Source organism: Mytilus galloprovincialis, chromosome 1 (assembly GCF_965363235.1).
Source record: "Mytilus galloprovincialis chromosome 1, xbMytGall1.hap1.1, whole genome shotgun sequence".
In the NCBI taxonomy this organism is placed as follows: domain Eukaryota; kingdom Metazoa; phylum Mollusca; class Bivalvia; order Mytilida; family Mytilidae; genus Mytilus; species Mytilus galloprovincialis.
This window is the reverse complement of record NC_134838.1, coordinates 127,707,750-127,732,577: the sequence shown is the minus strand read 5'-3', so window position 1 is coordinate 127,732,577 and position 24,828 is coordinate 127,707,750. Positions and strand designations below refer to the sequence as shown.

General features: G+C 31.8%; 1 protein-coding gene across 1 annotated transcript; it reads right to left on the bottom strand.

Annotated features, from left to right (window-relative positions):
* Positions 1-1,848: 1,848 nt before the first annotated feature.
* Positions 1,849-24,823, bottom strand: LOC143058511 (membralin-like). Its single transcript, XM_076232022.1, has 11 exons — positions 24,776-24,823; positions 22,459-22,690; positions 16,571-17,123; positions 15,931-16,041; positions 15,188-15,310; positions 11,416-11,516; positions 11,127-11,184; positions 10,503-10,586; positions 9,856-9,988; positions 7,427-7,526; positions 1,849-6,623 (listed from the first exon to the last, which is right to left on the bottom strand). Exons 2-11 carry the CDS (start codon positions 22,642-22,644, stop codon positions 5,895-5,897), a joined length of 2,178 nt encoding a protein of 725 aa, XP_076088137.1. The 5' UTR covers positions 22,645-22,690; positions 24,776-24,823; the 3' UTR covers positions 1,849-5,894.
* Positions 24,824-24,828: the final 5 nt, after the last annotated feature.

Below are 24,828 nucleotides of genomic sequence, written 5' to 3'. Positions count from 1 at the left end.
CTTTATTTATTGAGTGACAGGACGTCACTTGATTTGAAAGTAAAACAGAAAACTTTGCTAAATGCTTTTCGTTTTTGAGAGGATTCTGAATGAATTCTGCTTCAAATGCTTACAAAAAACAAATCAGACAGTAAGGATACAACTATACACATTTTCGAAACTATTCGATAATGGCACTTACACCTATCCATTTGACCACAGATAACCTTTTTCTAGAAGAGTTATCTCAAAGTGAAAAATGAGATGGCTCAACAAAAACTAAACGTAGACCAATGAATTGTTAAAGTGAGGTCAAGATCCAAATAACCCTGTCAGACAGATAGGTTAAATTTACAATCATTACATATTACAATTTAATGTTAACCTATTGCTTCTTTTCTTGGAGAACAAACTTTAACACAAAAAAGAATTTGATCACTGATCCATCAATGAATTCAAGGTCATGTGAACCCTGTATTACAAGTACATGGATACTTTGGAAAGATACTTTTTACCAAACAGTTGTGTTATTACTCATAACTGTACGTTACTTATTCCCGATTGTGACTGTTTTGATGAATGTGAGTTCCCATACAAGACGTGTCACGGTCCTTTTTCATCCCAAATTCATGTATTTAGTTAGATATTATATTTGTTATTCTCATCTGATTTTGTCAAATGTCTTAACGTTTGTAGTTGTAAATCTTATTTTTTCTATTGTATTCGTGTGTTATGGTAAAGATAATAAATCATCCAATTCATTTACTAGATTTTAGTTTGTACCAACGAAATTTATACGATATATTTGGTTTACAGTTTGATTCAAAAGAAACACCGACAAAGCTAGATAATACAATAAATTATCTAATTACTACCACAATTTGATATTAATTAGTATTGTAATTTTCATTGTTATTAATAAATGTTATACAAGTCTTACAAATCTAATCTTGAATTCTATCCTAATTCTATCTTATTTTTGGGAAATCGTTTTAGAAATTCTAATGTGACGTCACTTTGTGTGTTGAACTGGCTTTTGCTAACTCGGCTGTGTATTTTTATGTGCTGGTATTTAGGTTGTTTTGTGTAATGCATCCGTTTTTATTCTGTAGTTAGTCACCACTTCGGTTTTATCATGTATATATCTATATATTATAAAGTCATTTTATAAAATTTACTGTATGCCAAAGTATGAATTATTCTAAATAATAAGGATGTTCTTATCCCAGGCAAAAAACCCTAGCCGTATTGGTCACAACTTTTTTTGGAACCTTTGGTCCTCAGTGCTCTTCAACTTTGTACTTGTTTTGGCTTTCATTTTTTTTCCATCTGATCGTCACTGGTGACTCTTGTGTGGACGAAACACATGTCTGGCGTATTAAATTTTAAACCTAGTACCTACCCTTTGATAGCTATTATTCGTGTTTCTCTGTCCTATATTTTCTCCCATTTATTTGTATTGTAGTCCTGTCATTTTAATGTTATACTTAGCATTGCCATTAAAGTGGGAAGTTTGGCATGCCACAAAACAAGGTTCAACCCACCATTTGTTTTCTTAAAATGTCCTGTACCAAGTCAGGAAAATGGCCATTGTTATATTATAGTTCGTTTCTGTGTGTGTTACATTTTAATGTTGTGTTTCTGTTGTGACATAGTTTTCTTATATTTGATGCATTTCCCTCAGTTTTAGTTTGATACCTGGATTTGTTTTTTTCTCAATCGATTTATGATTTTCGAACAGCGGTATACTACTGTTGCCTTTATTTATTTGCCAGGTATTTTTCAAAATCTTCAAATGAACTATATAATACAGACCCTGTAAAACAGCAGTGAGCTCTTCATATAGATAGAATAAATATAATCAAAGAATTCCTTTGTTGTCTTTACTGAGGTTATAAAATGTTTTATACAACAGCACCAATCACATTAAATAATTTTCTGAACATTTACATTTGACATGGTTTTGGCCATCCTCATATTTCACAATATAATATTACATACATTTCAAAATAAGGAATTTAAACCATGTAATCATCACAATAATGATATAAAAAAAATTACAAACTTTTCATCAAATTTAAATGAATGTCAAAGATTATTTTACATCAAGAGGTACTTAGACAACTCAGTAAAAGAAAAGCTCATCTAGATCATACAGAACACTAATAATTTAACCAATTATAGGAAGCAAGGGATTATACAGTCAAAATCACAATGAGCAACAACTCATATTGTATGTATAACCATAAAGCTGTTAAAAAATATTGTCAGAAATAAATATCGTATCTGTAACAACAATTTGTTGTTATATAAATCGATAATAAATATGTTGAAATAGGAGAAAAGTACACAATGAATGAATTTTTGCATATCTTGACAAATATTGTTAGACACAAAACATTTTGTAACTGGAATATATGAGAATAAAGTTATTGATAAATTGCTTGATATGTACATAAATAGGATGAACAGAATGTTCAAATAAATGAATTTTGTTTTAGCTGTGATGAGGGCCTGCAATAAGATCTATAAAGCCAGAACCATATGGGTTTTGATTATACATGCAATCTTAAACCCCAAAAACAAAGGAGCATGATATCGTTTGCACAGTTAAGCTTTTATTTTTTTTGGGAGAATGCTTCAATTACATATTTGTATATCAAGGAGAGTTCTAGATAGAATCTCTCCTTTATGTCATGTATAAAATAGTTTAATTTGGTGGTGTCATTTGAATAAAAAGTTCTATTTTTAAATTTGGTAAATTTTAGTAAAAAAAAGTCCTTCAAAACTTTATGATTTAGGAGATAACTGTATTTTAAGCTCAGACAGCATCAATTGGGGATTTGATTGTTGCAAATTAAGTTTACTGGGGACACATTAGCGGAGACAGTAAACAGGTATTTGCGACCATCAAATCCCCAATTGATGCCGTCGGAGCTTAAAAAACAATATTGTTATCTCCATTCTAATAAAACTGACAGAAAACAATGTTAAAACATGCATTTAAAATCTGCCATATGCCGTCTGCGCTTGCGTGTACGTCCGATAGCATCAATTGTCAATTGATGCCATGTAAATAAGTGATGTTATCCAATCAAAATGAATATTACAAACGTTGTTGCATTAGAACTTTACATCCACACATTTTGATATTTTCTTAAAATATTTTAAAGTATCAAAATTTGTATTTTTAGCTGTGACTTGAACTCAAGACTAAATAATGTGGTTTAAGAATTTGTTCAACCTCAAGCTAAATATCTATGTAAGAAGTATTTTGTGTTATTCCCCATGTAAGCGCTATTAATAGAGCAATATAGGGCTACACAAGGCATAAAATGAACAATGGCAGAGTTGTCAACATTAGAAAACACTAAACATGTGTTGATTAAAGCAATGATGAGCATGATATTATAATGAACACAGTAATATATAGACATTCATTTGATTCTGTGTGCCATGTACAAATATAAGTTCTCCCTTAAGGCGCTTAATTAAACAAAATTAAAGTGGAATTTTGGAAACATGTTTGCCCTTCATAAATCTGAAAACATAACAGATACAAATCTTAATGAAAAATTCACTTATTGTAATAGATTTTACCAGTGAAACTGCAACATTCATTTTAGTGATTACCCAATGACTGGTCCCTTGCAGCTTGGAAATTTTGAGAACCTTACAAAATCCAAGTGCTGACAACCTTTTATATTCATGCAGACAAAAACAAGTTGGACTATGAGTTTTTGCTCACATATGTTACACCAGTTACAGTCAACAGCTAATGAGCAATGAATGTCAAAAGCATCAAACTGTATATCAAGCTCAATAACAAATATCAGAAAGCATAGCTGTTGTGTAAAGAATATATGAGTATTTGATACACCAGAAGTTGTTGAGCAATACATCACATGACTCAAAATTCAATCCTTGTATTTCTGGCACATGGAACTTAAATGACAGATCTTTTACTAAAGTCTATGTCAACAAATTATTTTTTCTAAGACATTCAAAAGAAAAAAATTATTAAAACCTATTTCAAACTTAACATAACAATTCTATTTCAATTATTATTTCTTAACTTCTATTTAAACAACCAGTGAAAAGCTGGCACTGCCTACTGTTGTTCCTTGAAAAGTAATTTGGAATATTCAAATGTGATCTTTCCAAGAAAACTATATAAGTGTCCTGCTAAGATATTCTGCTTAGAATATAGGTATTATGAAAGCTGATTTGTCTGTACAAACATGCAAATTTCAGAAAATTATAAACAGGATTATTTAAAAAATAGGATCTCAATGTATAACATCTGAATGAGAATGAAATTTCTTCCATATGATTTTAAAGGATAATAAAGAAACTGAAGATAGCCAGTGGCAAAATGTCTTTAATAATAGTACGTCAACTCCATTTATTAAACTATCACAAACATATTGTTACATAGTTAGATTATTTTTTTCAAAGTATGTGGTGTATGATTCCTGTCCACAAAAAACCAATGCACCTTAGCTTGTTCAAGTGAAAATTAATCTTGATCTTAATAACAAAAAAAAGAGGAAAAAAGACTGCTGTTTATATGTCAATTTAAGTCTGTAGTCAGCAAACTGGAATTTAAAATTGAAAGTATAAACCAGAAGCATTGGTTAAGGCACAGATTAAGCTTAAAATATTTATAAGATATGGAATTCTTTTTCAAGATATATTTTAAATGGCAGGAAAAGGCTGACTCTAATTTTTACCTAATATTTAACATTGGCATTATTTGTGTCTCAAATCATAAGAAAAGAAAACTAAAATCTGCTTAAATTTTTGTAAATGACCTTTCATGCTATTGAAGTCTTATATAAAGAGAATGGGTAATATGGGGCAAAAGTATATTACCCTGGATCATAGCAATAAGCCAAAGGAGTCTGAACATCTGACATAAATTCCTAAACCTGACATGACTACATCTAAAACAGAATTTTTTTCTTTGATTTTTTTGTAATTATAGGCACTTTTTACCAGAGAAAGCGCCATATAAGGGCCTTACCAAACCATCTCCTTTATTTGCAAGAGGCTTAGAATAAATAACAGGCTATTATTTCAACTTGGAATTATTTCTAATAATGGAATTTGCATTATTTCTTGTCACTGTGCTTGAAATTCTTAATAAATTTCATGTTTATTCTGTATAATAATGTTCTGTGCCGCGCACAACACTTTCTATTAGCACATTTTCAATAGAATGCACTGTGCCACACACAACACTATCTATACAAAATACATTGTATCAAAAGTGTTATGAACTCCCCAAAACATTATAAATCAGAATAACCATGGAATTTATTAAAAATTTCAAGCACAACAAATTATGCAAATCCCATAATTAAAAATAATTCCAAATTCGAATAATAGCCTGTTAAATGTAAAATGTATGGCTTTGCTGAGCATTTCAAACTGTTTCAAGCGAAGAAATAAAACTTAAAACTAAGTTGTATACTGCAACTTTTACGACTTTTCAAAATGACATTTTTTGATAAACAAATATATACATACAGGAATAAATAAACGATGCCATTTCACCATGCAACAGCTGTATCAAGGCAGCTGTACATTTTGTTTTACCATACATATTTATGAATGAACTTAATCAATTGAACCTTTCAAAGTCAAAGGTTCTTTGTTTCTGAGTTTTTTCTTGACAAACACTTGGTTTTCTATTAATACTGACAGACATTTCGTTGTCTGTGTTTACTGGCAGACATTTCATGATAACACAATCAACAAGATAGGTACTGTATTATAAGCTGTTGCATTTTTTTCTAATCTTGCACATTTTTAATCTATACAAAACAAGTTTTTAATTCACAATTCCTTACCCAAAATTGCATTTCTAAATTTTCAATTTTACCATAATAGTTTCACAAATTAACTAAGATTCATGATGTGGAAGTTTGTTCACTATCACAGTTCTGAAAACTTTGACTAGATCTAGATGATTCAATTGTTTGATCTGAGTCACCTAAGCACTTTGATGAATCTCCATTAGAATTGTCATTATGTGAAGTAGTACTATTGCAAGGTTTATGAGAGAGATCACCAGTACTAGTTCTATCAGTGTTAATTAGAGATTCATTTTCTGAATCTTTAGGAATCGTTCCATTCATGGTTTTTATAGAGTCTGATGGTATATGAGAATTATTTTCACTTTTTACTAAATTATTTTCAGGTATAAAAGATGCTTGTTGACTATTTTCTAATGATGTATCTGTTCCTGCAGATACACCTTCTAACGGTGATTGTGTATTAGTTACTTCTGTATTAGTTTTAGTAGATAAAGCTCCTAATGATGGAGGCTGATTATTTTCCTGTTCTATATTCTGTCTTGCAGATTCAGTCTGTACTTCTAACTCTGAATTATTCTGATTTGATTCTTGTGTAGGCAGATCTACTGGTACATTAGGTTCTGTAGGCTGTTGATCTACTGGTACCTGATTTTCTTGTGTATCTACTGGTACCTGATTATCTTGTGTAGTATTTCCTGGCTGATTATTTTCTCTGTCTGCATTGGTTTGATTAGTATTTTGGTTATTTACTATCTGTTGTATTCTGGCTTGTTGTAGAATCGCAGGTAATTCGTAGTGATGGAAAAAGTACACCATTGAATGCTGTAATATAAATGTTAAAAGAACAATATTATCATAAGTGGCTTATCAATGATGAAAACAAACTGAATGAAAATAAATGACTTTTTACCTATTTTTTCTTGAATTTGAAGCTAATATATTTTCACAAAAAGTCATCTTCAATCAACTAACAAAAATTTCACCCAACAAAAATTGAGCAGTTGCAATACTTAATAACTCATCAAATTTAACCTTCAATCCTAGGCAATGCATACAGGAAACAATGTTGAATCATTAATAATGCTACCCAATCACTGTGAAATCTAAATGTTAGCATTTGTGTTTCAAAGTCCTCTAATTATAATTTCTTTGAATATGACCAGATTTCGCTATGCAGTTTCAAAAGAGAAGAATGTAACAGAAAATAAAATAATACACAAATAAGTGGCTTTAAATAGGTCTGGAATCTTCCCCGAGGGTATCACCAGCCCAGTAGTCAGCACTTTTGTGCTGACATGAATTATCATTGATATGGTCATATTTATAAATTAACTGTTTACAAAATTTTGAATTTTTGAAATACTAAGGCTTTTCTACCTCAGGCATAGATTACCTAAGCTGTATTTGGCAAAACTTTTAGAAGTTTGATCCTCAATGCTCTTCAACTTCATACTTTTTTTGGCCTTTTTTTCTTTTTTGGATTTGAGCGTCACTGATGAGTCTTTTTGTAGACGAAACGCACGTCTGGCGTATATACAAAATTTAGTCGTGGTATCTATGATGAGTTTATCTTTATATAAAGGGATATAACTCTTTCCATGAATCAACAAATTAGGCGTACTTACCTGTATAAATAACCATGATGTAAATAAAGCTAAACCACTGTACTGTCCATTAAATCTATAGTGGTAGGCATAAAATGCCAAATGATATAAATAGAAAAACCTGAAATGAAATTCAAAATCTTTGTAAAAGCCTCTATTATCTTATTTTCACAAAAGTGTCTCATCTATATGTTGTGCTGTGTTTTCTTTTGGTATCATTTCAGACATGATGTTCAGTTTATAATGTCTTGCAGTGATTTTTATTGCTCCTAATGACTTTTATGGATGTGCATATCACAGACACACCAACACACAATCAGAATCAAGAATGTGTCCATAGCACACGGATGCCCCACTCGCACTATCATTTTCTATGTTCAGTGGACCGAGAAATTGAGTTCCAAACTTTAACTTGACATTTAAATTAGAAAGCTCATATCATAGGTAACATGTGTACTAAGTTTCAAGTTGATTGGATTTCAACTTCATCAAAAAACTAACTTGACCAAAAACTTTAACCTACTTTAACCTGAAGCGGGACAGACGGATGAACAAACGGACGAACAGACCCACAGGCCAGAAAACATAATGCACCTCTACTATCGTAAGTGGGGCATAAAAATTATTAAGTCTTCAAAAGAGAATGTGAGTTGCCTGCCACATATAAATAATGAAAGAAAGGATTTTGGTATGGAAAACCCCAAAAATCATTCAGTTCAATTTTCAAGCTAGATGGAACTATTATAGTGGACTATAACATGTCTCCTCTTCATCTACATAATACGTACTAGAACTAAAGAAAAGGTCAAACAAACTATTATAGTGGACTATAACATGTCTCCTCTTCATCTACATAATACGTACTAGTACTAAAGAAAAGGTCAAACAAACTATTATAGTGGACTATAACATGTCTCCTCTTCATCTACATAATACGTACTAGAACTAAAGAAAAGGTCAAACAAACTATTATAGTGGACTATAACATGTCTCCTCTTCATCTACATAATACGTACTAGAACTAAAGAAAAGGTCAAACAAACTTGTACTGGAAAGGTTTTGTCATGGTGAAAAAGAATAAATATATTGGGCAAAAACCTGAACCTTATTTGACAAGTTTGATAATTTCATAGTATGAAAAGATAGGGTGGGTTCAAAACATGTGGGCTCAAAACCTATGCTGAACAAATAAGGTTTGAAGAAAGCTATTGAAAAAATGTATGGTTCAGTGATAGGAATATAAACCAATTTCAACATATTTAACAGTTAGCAATAATCAGTTTTTGGCTCATATCTCTAAAACAAAGCATTTAGAGCAAATCTGACTCAAAATAAAATTGTTCATTAGGTGGAGATCTATCTGTCCTAAAATTTTCAGACCAATTACGCAACCTGTTGTTGGGTTGCTGCCCCTGAATTAGTAATTTTAAGAAAATTTTGCAGCTTTTTGTTATTATCTTCAATATTATTATAGATAGAGATAAACTGTAAACAGCAATTACGTACAGCAAAGTAAGACCAACAAATAAGTTAACATGACCAAAATGGTCAATTGACCCATTAAAGAGTAATAGCCCTTTATAGTCAATTTAAACAATTTTCATAAATTTTGTAAATTTTTACAAAATATTTTTCCCTAATTTTTATATATTTTGTCAAAAGGTCAAAGTCAATATTTTGTCAAAATTCTATGTTAATTTCTTTAATAACAATCTCTTACTTTCTTGTCAGAAAACAAACTTGGTTAAAGGTAAGTTTTTATCCAAATAAAGAACAAAATGAAAACAGGTAATCAATTTGTTAATGAATATGAGGAAGATTTATCATTTGGATGCTTGTCCTTGCCTAGAGATATTAACCTAGTCAAGGGTCATTAATTAGGACATATCTTGTAGCTATAAAACAACCATCAACTTCTTTGATGATAATATTTATGAAACATTTTAACAATAATTAATGATTTAGTGCTTTAAGTCAAACACATGGATATTTATTTTATTAATGAGTTAATGTTTTACTTAAAATATTTCTTAAGGTAATACCTGACACTACAGGGAGATAACTCTGTAAAATCAGCTAAACTTTTAAATCCCTTTGAATTGTTAAGGAAATATTAAGCTTCTCAATGGTCAAAATAAGTGTTTGTCAAACTGCTATATATATCCAATGAAATTTTTCTGAGAAAGTGATTGGTACAAGTTTTTTTTAAATTTTATATATTTTTTTTGTCAAAGGGTAATGTCAATATTTTGTCAACATTGTATGTAAATTAAAGGAGCCGAATTAATTAAAGTCAAGGTGTTTGATTCCACCTTAATATGGGATTAAAGTAACCTGGGTATTTCACATCTATGGTTTAATCCTTCTTTGGAGAAAGGAAATTTCCTATCTTTTGGCAAAATTGTTTCATCACTTTTTCTATGATTTTGTTTACACAACTGCATATTTACCTTAACCAATGACGTTTACTGATGTTGGTATGACAACAAATAGCATCATACTGGTCAGCAATCCATACAATTAGTATTATGTAAAATGCTGTTGTGGTATCATTGAAAAATTCTGACATAATGGCTTCCATACCTGAAATTAAAATCAATTATCATTTTCTCCCCTCCTGTTAATCATATATTTTGTAACTGTCTCCATAAATTTTGTATTTCCATTCATTAAGATTTGAGAATATGATATAATATAAATTTAAAACCCTCTATGATCAAATGTTTAATACATGAATAATCAGCAACTGACTGATACTTGTAAAGGCTTGGGTATCAAACCTTTTTTTTCTGAAACCAATATGGAAATTGAAAGTCTGCAATACTTTTCAGAACATTACAATCTGCAATTGTTTATGTTGTCCTTTACTGCTAGAACTATACAAAACATGAAACTATTCATCCAGACTACTTCAAATGATACAAAATGGCTTTTAAAGATTATGAAGATACTTAAATATTTCTGATTAAAAAAAATAAAAATATAGACTGTACTGAAAGATTTGATGGTCAGGTGTGCAAAAATATTTTTAAAGGATGTCCTATTTAGAAATATAACATAACAGAAATATAACATCATACGACTGAGTAGGACTTACCAACTAAAGCCAGGATTACAGTCAATAATGGTGCAGCAGGGAAGGCAATAGTGATATTCATCTCCAACATCTGTAGAAAATCAACTGTAAAGGAAAATCAGAACATACCAATAAATGTCACTCAACAGTACATTAAATTGCCAAAGAAATTAATTTAGAACATGTAGAATTTGTTCATTTGACACAATGGTGCCCCTTCTCGAATTGAATTTAACGGTATAAAGGAACAGAACTCAAGATTGGTAAAAGTGACACCATCCAAATTGGAACTTGATCTATGTTTTAGATTTTTTGCGGTAATAAGCATTATGCATAAGTTTATTCACATCTGGTTGCAGCTTACATCAGAGAACTAAGATGAAAATTTCACCCATTTTCCCATTTGTAAAGGGGAATAACTCTAAAACAATAAAAGTGATGCTACCAAAATTCTTGATGTGTTTTGTGGTAATAAGCATTGTGCATCAGATTATAACATTCAGTTGAGGCAAACTAGATTAGAGAAAGGAACTAATTTCATGATATACGTACAGACAAAATGTGTCAAAACTTTGCAAAAGTTACAACAATTCACTCAGTAGTACAAAATAATTGTAACATTTACTCAATACTATTTTGACTCACCTATAAAGATAAATATCTGGTGGTGTGAATATCTCAACAAAGTTGATACAGAGACAGTCTACAAAATAATACAGAAAACAGGTTATTCTAATAATCTTTATTTTTATCAATTTGTTCTTGTACGATTCAGCTAAAATACCTGCCAAAAATAGACAGATTCCATAATCATGCATCATTCTATGATTTTGATTAATTGAAGTATAAGACCTCTTTGAGATAACATTTTTTAGCCATTACTTATATATATTTAAAACTGATCTCTGAGCGTATTTTGGTAACTTTAACTTACAAATATTAGCATAATGAAAGCAGCAGCTAAATAAGAACTTCTAGCCATCCACATACTGACAAATCTGTAATGTTCTCCAGACACCACATTTCTAAGATAGCCTGGAATAAATAATAATAATATTTCTTTAAAAATCTGTTATGCTCTCCAGACACCACATTTCTAAGGTAGCCTGGAATAAATAATAATAATATCTTTTTAAAATCTGTAATGCTCTCCAGACACCACATTTCTAAGGTAGCCTGGAATAAATAATAATAATATCTCTTTACAAATCTGTAATGCTCTCCAGACACCACATTTCTAAGGTAGCCTGGAATAAATAATAATAATATCTTTTTAAAAATCTGTAATGCTCTCCAGACACCACATTTCTAAGGTAGCCTGGAATAAATTAAAATAATATCTCTTTACAAATCTGTAATGCTCTCCAGACACCACATTTCTAAGGTAGCCTGGAATAAATAATAATTATATCTTTTTAAAAATCTGTAATGCTCTCCAGACACCACATTTCTAAGGTAGCCTGGAATAAATAATAATAATATCTCTTTACACATCTGTAATGCTCTCCAGACACCACATTTCTAAGGTAGCCTGGAATAAATAATAATAATATCTCTTTACACATCTGTAATGCTCTCCAGACACCACATTTCTAAGGTAACCTGGAATAAATAATAATAATATCTCTTTACACATCTGTAATGCTCTCCAGACACCACATTTCTAAGGTAGCCTGGAATAAATAATAATAATATCTCTTTACACATCTGTAATGCTCTCCAGACACCACATTTCTAAGGTAGCCTGGAATAAATAATAATAATATCTCTTTACACATCTGTAATGCTCTCCAGACACCACATTTCTAAGGTAGCCTGGAATAAATAATAATAATATCTCTTAACACATCTGTAATGCTCTCAAGACACCACATTTCTAAGGTAGCCTGGAATAAATAATAATAATATCTCTTTACACATCTGTAATGCTCTCCAGACACCACATTTCTAAGGTAGCCTGGAATAAATAATAATAATATCTCTTTACACATCTGTAATGCTCTCCAGACACCACATTTCTAAGGTAACCTGGAATAAATAATAATAATATCTCTTTACACATCTGTAATGCTCTCCAGACACCACATTTCTAAGGTAACCTGGAATAAATAATAATAATATCTCTTTACACATCTGTAATGTTCACCAGACACCACATTTCTAAGGTAGCCTGGAATAAATAATAATAATATCTCTTTACACATCTGTAATGCTCTCCAGACACCACATTTCTAAGGTAACCTGGAATAAATAATAATAATATCTCTTTACACATCTGTAATGCTCTCCAGACACCACATTTCTAAGGTAGCCTGGAATAAATAATAATAATATCTCTTTACAAATCTGTAATGCTCTCCAGACACCACATTTCTAAGGTAGCCTGGAATAAATAATAATAATATCTCTTTACAAATCTGTAATGTTCACCAGACACCACATTTCTAAGGTAGCCTGGAATAAATAATAATAATATCTCTTTACACATCTGTAATGCTCTCCAGACACCACATTTCTAAGGTAGCCTGGAATAAATAATAATAATATCTCTTTACACATCTGTAATGCTCTCCAGACACCACATTTCTAAGGTAGCCTGGAATAAATAATAATAATATCTCTTTACACATCTGTAATGTTCACCAGACACCACATTTCTTAGGTAACCTTAAATGATATTATTTCTATACAAAAATGGAATGTTGCACAATATTCAAAAGTTTTCTTATCAAATCAACATTTGTAGTTGGTTTCAGACAACCATCAGACAGACAAAAATGAATTTTTCAGGTCACAAATGGAAGTCAAAGTCTCACTACTTCTTGATAATTAATATTTTAGATCAATGTTTATCCAATTTAAAAAAGTGGAGGATTTTATCTTTAAAAGTGAAATCATGCATTCAAAATATTCAGATTAATTTGTTGGATCTTTGTGAAGAAACGTTTATATTTTGGGTAAATGAACAAATGTAAATCACAAAACATATATATATACCAAGGATCCGGAAATTTTTTCACCTAATTTCGGTCATTTTGGGATAACTTAAAAGTTGGTGCCCTTTTTAAACAAAGATTGTGTGTATGCTCATACAGTCATACTCGTAGCATCAACGAACTTGTTTAACTGTTGCATCGCATTTACTTCAGAAATTTCCCTACCATGTTCCTTAAAATCGATCTTGAGCAATAAAAGGAAGGCACCAGTTTAAAAATGAAATGATTTTAATGACTCAAAACGATAAATTTCTCAAGCTTCGCTTACGTTTCTTTCAATTTTAAAAACAAAATTATAACCGGATGTTTTACGACAATAGTAAAACTACCAATTCCGGACTCATTTCCGGGATTAGTTTTGTTTATCAAATTCACAGGAAATCGTCGGCTTTTTAACTGTTTTACCTTTAATAGTGTTTGAATATTAATTATAATAGATGGACTTGTTTAATTTAGCATGAAATCATTTTTAATTTATGATTTAGTGTCTAATTTGCGGAAGAGAATTTCAAGCGTGCGTATTAGTAAACAAAGCATGTGTGTTTGTTGTGAAACAATATTTTATATATATAAATTATACGTAAATTAATTTAATTTTAATTTAATTTTAAATTAGAATTGACAATTGTCTAAGCTTAGAAAAGTAATTAAATAATGCAGACAGTTGTTATGAACTTTTAATTTCTTTAAAATATTAGTTCTGAGCTCGTGATCAATAAAAAATTTAATTAAAAACTCAGGTAAAGAGATTAGAGATCATAAGCCAATATTTCCCGGAGGCATTACTATAGTTATTAGGAGGGTCCTCAGGATTATAACACTTTACTGGAGTGGCAGTTTTATTACAGGAAAAGGATAACAACAAAAAATAAGTTCAAAATGGCGATTTAGACAATGTTAGAAACTCGATCTCAACGAAATGACATTGAATGACCGAAATTATTTCTGTAAAAAAATAAAATTTGTCCTAAATCCCAATTACTCATTTAGGACAAACTACTTTCAGTTTAGGTCAAGACTGGCATATATGACCGTTTCCGGACCCTTGATATATACATTTGAATTTTCAAATAAAATAAATATAATACTATTACAAGAGGCTGTCACAACGACAGCAAACTGGATTTATTAACATTTATTTGTGTCCTGCCAATATCACAAGAACCATAACTGATGAACGGTGAAAGTGAAAATCGTCAATATCAAATTTGACATCCATTTTGTCATCAGTATCAACATATTAAAATTTGAAAAGCTTAGGTTGAATGGTTCATGAGTAAATGCAACAACATGAATGAAAACGCCATTTTTTTTATCTTTCAAGAACCATAACTGATGAACGGTAAAAGTCAAAATCGACATTATTGAACTTGACCTCCATTTTGTCATCAGTAACTATATATTAAAATTTGAAAAGCTTTGGTTGAACAGTTCATGAGTAAATGAACGGACACGACTGGAAAAGCCATTTTTCAATCTTTCAAGAACCATAACTCCTGAACAGTAAAAGTCAAAATCGTTATTATTGTACTTGGCCTCCATTTTGTCATCAGTAACAACATATTAAAATTTTAAAAGCTTTGGTTGAACGGTTCATGAGTAAATGCCCGACTGCCGGCCGTACATCCCAAATTCAATAACCGACATTTTTGTCACAAAAATCCGGTTAAAAATAGTTATGATATATAATGCAGCTTGTTGGTTATCTACCTTTGTTGTCTTCCTGTTCTGCTAACTGTTTGATACTAGACATCAATATGTCGTCATATCCCAAAAACTCTGCCAGTAAAAATCTACTGATACTATCTCCAAAACATACATCTCTGTCTGGATCTGTAAGGCAAAGATATTTTATATTTAATACTTTTATCAATGTTATCTAATGTAGTGCAACATAAAAGATGACAAAACAAAACCTCATCTAATACATGAAATTTGGCATTCTTATGCAACATCGTTTGTAACGTTCATTTTGATTGGATAATATCACTAATTTTCATGACATCAAATTCACAATTAAGGCTATGAAAATGTATGTGCCAGCGCAGACAACATTTGACAGATTTTAAATGAATGATTTGATGGTGGTTTTTTTTTCAGTTTCACTAAGTGGATGGAGATAGCAATATTATATTTAAAGCAATCAATCGGTAGTGTGTTGCCACAAAGCTTAATTTACTACTATCAAATAACCAATTGATGCAGTCTGAGCTTAAAATACAATACAGTTATCTCCTCATTGTATTCTATAGTAATTGTCTCCCCTTTTTTTTAAATGACTTCAATTAAGATTAAACTAAGTTATATCTACAAGTGAATATTAACTGCTATTCATTCAAAATTATATAAATTTACTTTATTTAGCTGTCAATGAGAGGAAAAGCAATACAGACCTAGTGTTACCAACATGACTGTTATATTTAGCTGTCAATGAGAGGAAAAGCAATACAGACCTAGTGTTACCAACATGACTGTTATATTTAGTTTCTGTCTGGTCTTCGGTGATAACCGTAAAAATCCATACTCAAGAGCATATTCAACAATGTACTTTTCTTCTGGCCAAACTAGTAAAAAAAAACAGAACAACAGAATCATTTATATATTATGGAAATTTTATATTAAACATATAAATCCAGTACAATTTTTTAACTCATGTTTATTGTCAATACAGAGACTTTTCATTCATGGTTGAACACACAATAGACAGGTTATATGCTCAACTACATGTACATGTTCTAAGAAAGAGCTTTATTTAAAGGTAACTTATTTATCTTGTTATTTTTAAAATTACAAGTATAAATTTACAACTTATTGATATCCATATTCTATTTACAAATGCTGAAATCAGAATCACAGGAGTCATATCAATTTTTTTAGCAAACCACAAACTGGAATCAGACCCCAGAATCTGCAAAACATTTGTAAATACAAATAAACTTTAGTCAGCGATACTGAATCAGTATTTCTTATCCTTAAGTGTAAAACCATATACATTTATATACTGAAACATGAAAAACTTTTGCACACTTAACAAAGCTTAAGCATACAATTGTCTTTTTCAGAAGGTTTAAAGCCATAAACATAAATACCTACCAACTTTGGCCAGCATTTCTATTTCAGATGGTGTAAAGCCATATATAGAAGTGGTATCAGTGTCATCTACCGTTTTGTCCTCTGCACTTAACAGTGTGGTATTATCTATAGTTGTCCAATTATCTAATTTCATATCACTGTTCTTTTCAGAAAGAAGATGGTCTATGAATTTAGCTTCCAAAATTTTTTCCTCTGTTTTCAATTCTTCACTTCCATCTTCAGATTTTACTTCTGACTTTTCTGAATTACCACCAGGTGGTGCTTCTTCATTTTCTGTAGCAGTCGTTTCCTCTTCATGTGAGTGTTCCCCTTCTGATGGCTCATCTTCTTCTTGATTGAGAACTTTGCCATTATTAAAGAATTGAAATGTAAAGTCTGTGTATTCTTTCTCGTAAGAATTAATCAACGTGTAGTTCGCTGTTGCATTGTGTACAATTTCTACTCTAAGAATACCATCTCTAGGCCATGAGTCTTTTACATGAGACAAACAATTAATAGGAGTTCGAGCAAAAACAACATGTATATAAACTAATATACTCAAAACAACCAGTGCCTAGAACAAAAATAATATTGTAGAAACTCAATCATGTGAGGTAAATAAACAGTATTAGGATACATGTAAATGAACATTTAAAAATGACTAGTCATGAATATACACATCAAGTTTATACCAATGCTTAAAAGCTGTTAACTTCCATGTGGTGTTAAATCTAGTCATTATCTCTTAAGCATGTGTCATAGGTGTTCTTTTAGGTAAAAGTTTTTAAAGTGAATTTTATTGAGAATATATATTATTTTAGAAAATATGAGATTATGAAATAATTGTGTGACAAATTTTAATTTAATTACTCAGGTAAATTTTGTGAAGCATGTCGCTTGTCAATAATTGCTCTGAGCAACACTTTGGTATCTTGTCAATTGTCATTAATTAATCTGAGCAATATTATGTTTTAATTAGGATTATAAATGTAATTAACTTGTATCTCTATAATTGACATTATTCGGCCGAACAGTTATTCGTCAGTGTAGTCTCGTCGGTGTGATCCAGATAGGAGTGCTTCAAAAGCCAACCAGGCTCAGCTACTAGAGCTCCAGATAAGCTGTGTATTTGCGTGATCACGCAATACAAATGATAAAAAAACCAATGCAATTGCCCATTGCAGGGTTCAAGAACCCAATTAGTTCAAAGGAAAACCCAATTATATGCCAAAACCATGAGTGCTCAACCCTTTTATTGGCTACCGTTTTCGTTATTTACCCTTATCTGTTTAGTCGTCGCGTAAATCTATTTGTATAATATTTATAATTGGAAATGTCCTTTTGTTCTAAAAATAGATCCCTGCATCAAGTAGCTGAAATGGGTCCCTGCTGGAATTTTCCGTTTGCCCAAAGGTACACATGTTTTTGAAAACATTTCGATCTTCTCAGCGCTTATCCAATTAGCGTGTATCATTTTGACATATTTTTTTCGAATTGCTCGGGAATTATCATAACATACATTGAATTAAAACGAAAGTGAATGTCCAGTAAAAATATTGAATAGAAGCATGTTTTCAGCTTCTTTTGAATAGCTGAGGGAAAGTTGTGATGATAACAAGACTCAGCCAGTGATTTTAGGAAGCGTCCATCTAACGCACGGGCGTGTTTGCGTAACTTAACGAAAACATTGCTAATTAACACGGGGTTTCGTCAAAAACAAACTCAGTTGGAAAAAGTGAAAGGCCAAATTATGATATGTAGTTGGAAAGCATTGGAAACCAAAAGTTCTAATAAGGGATCACTTAACCCAAATTTATGTAAATTGAATAAAACAAAAACATTCAAGTATAGTTAGAGTTTATATACTATTTTTTTTCATTTTACGGTTAATGAGTGATAAAAAATTCTGAGATGAGTGCCTGTGAAAACACATATCCATTTTTTACAGTTTATATAAGTTGTGAGAAAATACAAAACTAGCAGAAGGTTTGAAACTGGACACAAATTAAATCTACAATTGCTCTTCAGTGAATAAACCAAATAAAATAGCTAGCACGTATACAAAGAAAGAAACATATTTAAGATGGAAAAACATCTGGGGTTGATATTGCCTAAATATTCAATATTGTGTTGATGTAAAAACCCGATACATTAAGGAGCTTGGTGGTGAAAAACCCAATTTGATATTAACTTAAGGGGTGAATTTGTATTGATAATGCAATAAAAATCTTAATCACCCAATTACATAAGAAAATGGTGGGTAAAAACCCCAATTTGTGAATTCTTATCTGGAGCTCTGGCTACTCAGGAGAAACCCGTACTCAAAGACAGCTCAACACAACTGTAACTATTCAAGCCAGACAACATCAACTTGGAATATTATGAACATTTTGGACTTAACTTTAATTGTGAATTAGTGAACTAGTTACTTTATTATTTGGAACATTTGGACATTATTTATTTGTAAATTGTTTTGGCATCATTATTATTATTTGGACCTGTTACTATATAAAATTGTTACAACTTGCTGCTTGCTTTATAGTTTTGCCTGCCATTGCTCAAGTCTTGCGAAAGACTGACCCCTGTACCTTGGGCTGTGCATGTTCGATAGTCCCCCTTAAACTCAACATGCATTGGCTCTTGGTGACACATGTTAAGTGAAAATAATCAAAGCGCTGTAAGCGCTGAAGGCAGTTAACCAAAAACCAAGGCAACCGTTATTATGAAAACTGTTGCAATGTTGCCTCAACATTAAACATTCATATATGAGTACATTCATGTTTATCTAATGATTTATTTATTAAGGCAAATAATTTATATGTTATCAAGGTTTCAAAAGCAATGCATATATCAATGTATATTTTTTATGGTGAGTCTGCAGTGGTACAAGTTCCCAATGATTGCAGTTGTTCTACTTGGTAGTTAACCTTGGTTTTATTTGACTGCTAGAAGTTCAATTTGACTTAGTATGAACATGTAATAGTATGAATGGACTGGTTTCCCTGGAAAGAAAACTGAGTTTGTGTTCTATAGTACAAAAGTTATGAGACACGAATCAGACAAATGTTCACTACAACAGGGATCAAAGGTGAGGTCTGACTGACCTGCCCATAGTAAATGTAAATGATTTGTTATTTTGTCCCATACATATGAGTATATATAATTTAGGGGCGGGGATCTCAACGGTTTGCAAGTTCTCAAACAGGTAGGGGTAGGCAGAGGATTTAGGGGGGGCAGGGGGCCCGGCCCCCCTTTTTTGGGAAAAAAATTGGTTGCTTATATAGGGAATCACTGAAGCGTGACTGGAGGGGGCCCCTCTTAGGTCAGTCAGTGGGCCCCACTTATGAAAATTTCTGGATCCGCCACTGGTGGTAGGGTGACCCTAGGGACTTCCCCTACATTTCATTTTATTTGTTATATTGTCCCATACATGAATATATATGGTTTAGGGGTGGGGATCTCATTGGTTTTCAAGTTCTCAAACAGGAGGGGTAGGGTGACCCCAGGGACTCCCCCTATATTTCATTTAATTAGTTATATTGTTCCATACATGAATATATATTGTTTTGGTGTGGGGATCTCGACCGTTTCCAAGTTTTCAAACAGGAGGGTTGGGATGACCACAGGGACTTCCCCTATATTTCATTTGATTTGTTATATTGTCCCATACATGAGTATATATGGTTTAGGGGTAAGGATCTTGACCATTTCCAAGTTCTCAAACAGGAGGGTGTACAGTGACCTCAGGGACTCCCCCTATCTTTCATTTGAATTGTTATATTGTCCCGTACATGAATATATATGGTTAAGGGGTGGCGATCTCAATGGGTTTCAAATTCTCAAACAGGAGGGGGTGGGGTGACCCAAGGGACTCCCCTATATATCATCTGATTTGTTATATTGTCATACATGAATATATATGGTTTAGGGATGGGGATCTCGACCATTTTTAAATTCTAAAACAGGAGGGGTGGGGTGACCCCTAGCGACTCTTCCTATATTTCATTTGATTTTTTATATTGTCAAAAACATGAATATATATGGTTAAGGGGTGTGGATCTCGACCGTTTCCAAGTTCTCAAACAGGAGGGGTGGGGTAACTCCAGGGACTCCCCCTATATTTCATTTTTTATTTATTATATTGTCCTATACTTGAATATATGCAGGGGCGGATTCAGACGGGGGAGGGTTGCAGGCTTGCACCCCCTTAAATTTGCAAAGCATGGGTTGTTCTCAGCTTGATAAAGAATATTCCAATAATTTTACCTAAATTTTTTTTAGCCTCGCTCTGCTCGTCGAAAATTTAAGTTTGCACCCCTCTTAACCTAAAATCCTAGATCTGCCCCTCATATGGTTTAGGGGTGGGGAGCTGGACCGTTTCCAAGTTATCAAACAGGAGGGGGTAGAGTGGCCCAAAGAATGCCACCTATATATCATATGATTTACTTACATTAAGGTATATATAATATAGTTGCATTATTTGTGAAAATAAAGAAAGAAACTTTCAGCTACTTTAATTGACCCTTCAAAATTGAGAAAAAACAAATAACCCCTCGAAATTGCAGTAATATGTTTACACTTTAAAAGCATCTCACATGCATTATCATCATTTATCATTTATAAAGAAAATTTAGACTGTGACCATGACCATGTATATTGTTAGATATACTGTTCCATGCTGTCACGTTGTATTGGATTTTTAAATCAAAATTTGTCAAAAAGTAATTTTGAGTTTCTGAATAAAATATTTTTCTGCTTTTTCTTTCTTTTACATATATCTTTTGGTTTAAAATACTAGTGTTTATATTCATTTACCATGCATAGATGTATTTTTTACACCTGCCTGGATTTATTTTGAAAATGATCGCCAAACCCGGAATTACCCTTATCCGCTTCCGGAATCAGATCCGATCTTGTAAAATTTTGTCTTCACGGCCGCCATTGTTATGTGTTTACAATGTTGTTTTTGTCAATCAGATACGATTTTACTCGAATTTATACAATATTTGTCGGCGATTTTCTATATAAAGCTAGCGGTTGAACAAAATGAACATCGCCGTCATGAATAATAATGATAAAAATAAGTTTTAGCTCGTTTAATTGGAGACTTTGGTGAACATGGTGAAAAGGTTTGCAAAGTAATTTCTTATTTTCTTTCAAATGGAAGGTGACTACGTACGATGGTCTTGTTAAATGTAGAAACCAACTATCCTAGTCGAAATTCCGCTTGCAAAAGTGGAAGGTCGCGGACCTCGGACCACCGCTAATTTGAACACCTGCCTCCAAATTGAAAAGCTACGAAAATGTCTTTTTCTAATTTGAAATTGCCGCCAACAGCATGCACAGTTGAACTTATTATATAATAGACTACTGACGTAGTTGTACTACGTATTGATGACAAACAATATTCCTACGACTTTTGTCATTTGGGAAATCTAAACTACTTGTCTTAAGAGATTTTCGGCGATTAAATATTTCATACAATTGTTCTTTGACATCTTAGCTAAAAGCACAAGTCCTAATGAACTACACAAGGATTCTTAAAAAGCACTACTTCCTATATGTAACTTTAAAACTTTTGGATAAATCGACGATCATTTAAGGTTTTTCTGGTAATTTTTTTTGTAATCCAGAATAAAAAGTATTAAAAAAGTGTTCAATTAGTTATATATAATATAGTAGCAAGCTAGATAATAACAATGGCAAATATTTCAGGATTTATTGGGTAGAACACAAATCTAGGGTGCTCGCATAATGCAGCTTAACTGCATAAAAATGTATATTTCTGATAAAAATCACATTGTTGCAGTCATATTTGAATTCAATTGTTCAACAGACATGAAAGTTTATGTTTTAAATCCTGTCAATTTGTACAGAGTACAGAATGGATAATTTTTACAACATTTTACCTTTAATAAAATTGCAAATTCCAAAACTCTTCTGATAGGTTTAGGAAAGGCCCTAGCATATGTTAATGCTACTCTGTAGAACAAAGCATGAAACAGTCTGTCTCTAACATTCAACAAAGGGTTCTGTCCTGTCCGTCCTCTAGCTCTGGGCTCATTGTTATTATTCTCTTGGTCAGGATTGTTCATAACTGGCTCTGGTGGTCACTTATAGTCCAATACGGTTCATCAACAACTATCAAAAAAGGAATGCATGACATAATTATAGTGATAAGACATGAAGTGTTTCTGATTTTAAAGGTACATAAAAGTTGTCTGTTCAGTGAGCATATCTTTAACATTTAGAGATCATCCAACTTATGATTTCTGGCCACTCCTCAATCTTATACAATGTACTCTAAAAAGGCCCTTATTGCAAGTGATTGTTACATTTTAGAATGGTACATGTACCGCAAGAAAAGTAAAGAGACTTAATATTGTCATTTACCAACCTAAACAAACAAATTGTCATTCAATCTTAAATGTCAGAGACATGAATAAGATTTGTTTCTGTGTAGGTCTTCTTCTGATTCACAGTTACATTGTAAATCTAAAGCTTGAAATATGGCAATGGCGTTAACACTAATTGGCAATGCAAAGAATGCAAAATCAATAGACTACAGGCATCTTCTGTTAAATTTAATCAAATAAAATATGTCTGATTTTTTAACTGAACTACTCAGAAACTTCAAAATGCAGTAAACATGGTAAAAGGAATCATTTCATCATAAAAAAATTATATACTCTATCATTGTCTATAGGAACAATTCTTTCTTGTCCAATGGAAACCCTGTATGACATTTAAGATAAATACATTAGTCTCTCCCATGTTGAATAGGAAGAAGAAAAGAAAGAAAAAAGATTTGACAGTGTTCTGTGACTGTGAATGACCTCTGATTACAAACTTAACTGACAGATCTTTGCATGATTTGAAACCTCATTTAAGGGTGCTATAAACAGTTTCGTATAAAAGACTAGGGGTTATTCCCCAACTAAAAATAGACATGGAGGGAAGTCCCTTTTTATCAACATAATTGGTGAAAAAGTATCATGTTTTTTGTATTTGGTTGTAAAGATATGTTAATTAACTTCAATTAAAGCAGGTTGAATGATTAAAATAATTAAAAAAATTAGATTAAATATACATGTTTTGAGGGGAGACAACACTGTAAACAGTCTGTTTTTTTGGCAGTGAAAATTGAAAACTTATTTGCAGCCACTGTAGCTCTTTTCGGAGCAGGCGAACGTACCCTGAAGCATGAATTTTTTGAAAGATCAGGTAAAAATCTATAAAATTCATACAACTTTGATTATGAAAAATGTGCAGGTATCATGTCTTCATGGGTGTGCACATGACCTGATTTCAGGTTTTTTAAGCTTAAATTAGGCAATGTTTTTCCCAGTTTCTCTGGATAAAACTTTTTTATACTATTAAAAGTACACTTTTTTTTTATTCCATTATAAACTAGAGAACATTCTGATTCCAGTGATATCTAGTTTTATACAAGTATCTTTATTAATCAGTCCACCACTAAGGGTCACTTATACATGGTCCCTCAAAATTTGACGTCATAGAAAAAAACTGTTGATTGCACCCTAAGCCACCTTCACGTCAACTTTGCAGAAGGCATGTAAGTTACCATATTATTGAGTAACAGGACAAAGGGTGTAGCTTGATTAGTGCTGACCTCAATCTAGCTGCTGAAACAGTAATCTATAAGTCCTTATGTTTTCAGAAGTTAGAAACCATATTGTCCCAAATTGTGAAAATACAATGTATATATATATCAGAAGGATTGAGGAAGGATGATAAGAGCTAAGGTCCCAAAGCAAGCCTTTATTTATTTTACACGATGGGGACCCTACATCTTTGGAGTGAACGTGAATGGGTGGGAACATGTTTTTTGGCAAACAGACCAGGATTCGTTTATATAATTGTCAGAATTTGACTTATCCTAGTTAACCATATGTCCCATGTGGGTAAATTACCTTCTTGATTTGATCAAAATAGACTAGAATTTAAGTCTGTTCGTCATAATTTTAGTTTTTAATGCAGATTTTAAGTATATAAGCAGAGTTGTGATTTTTTGTCTATCCAGGTAAATTATTTGTTCATAAAAGAAATTAATTCGACTAAATTCGAGTTCAGTTTACAGTACGATCATTGATTAACCATAATCGTGATGTTGAATAACTATTCTGCGCTTATTGGGCTATGTTTACATGTAATTTTCATGAAAGAAATCATAAATATCTTGTTTATATGGGTTATTAATAAAACCTCATGATTTTTGTGTATCCTTTGATGTGCGACATGTCAATAATGGTTATGAA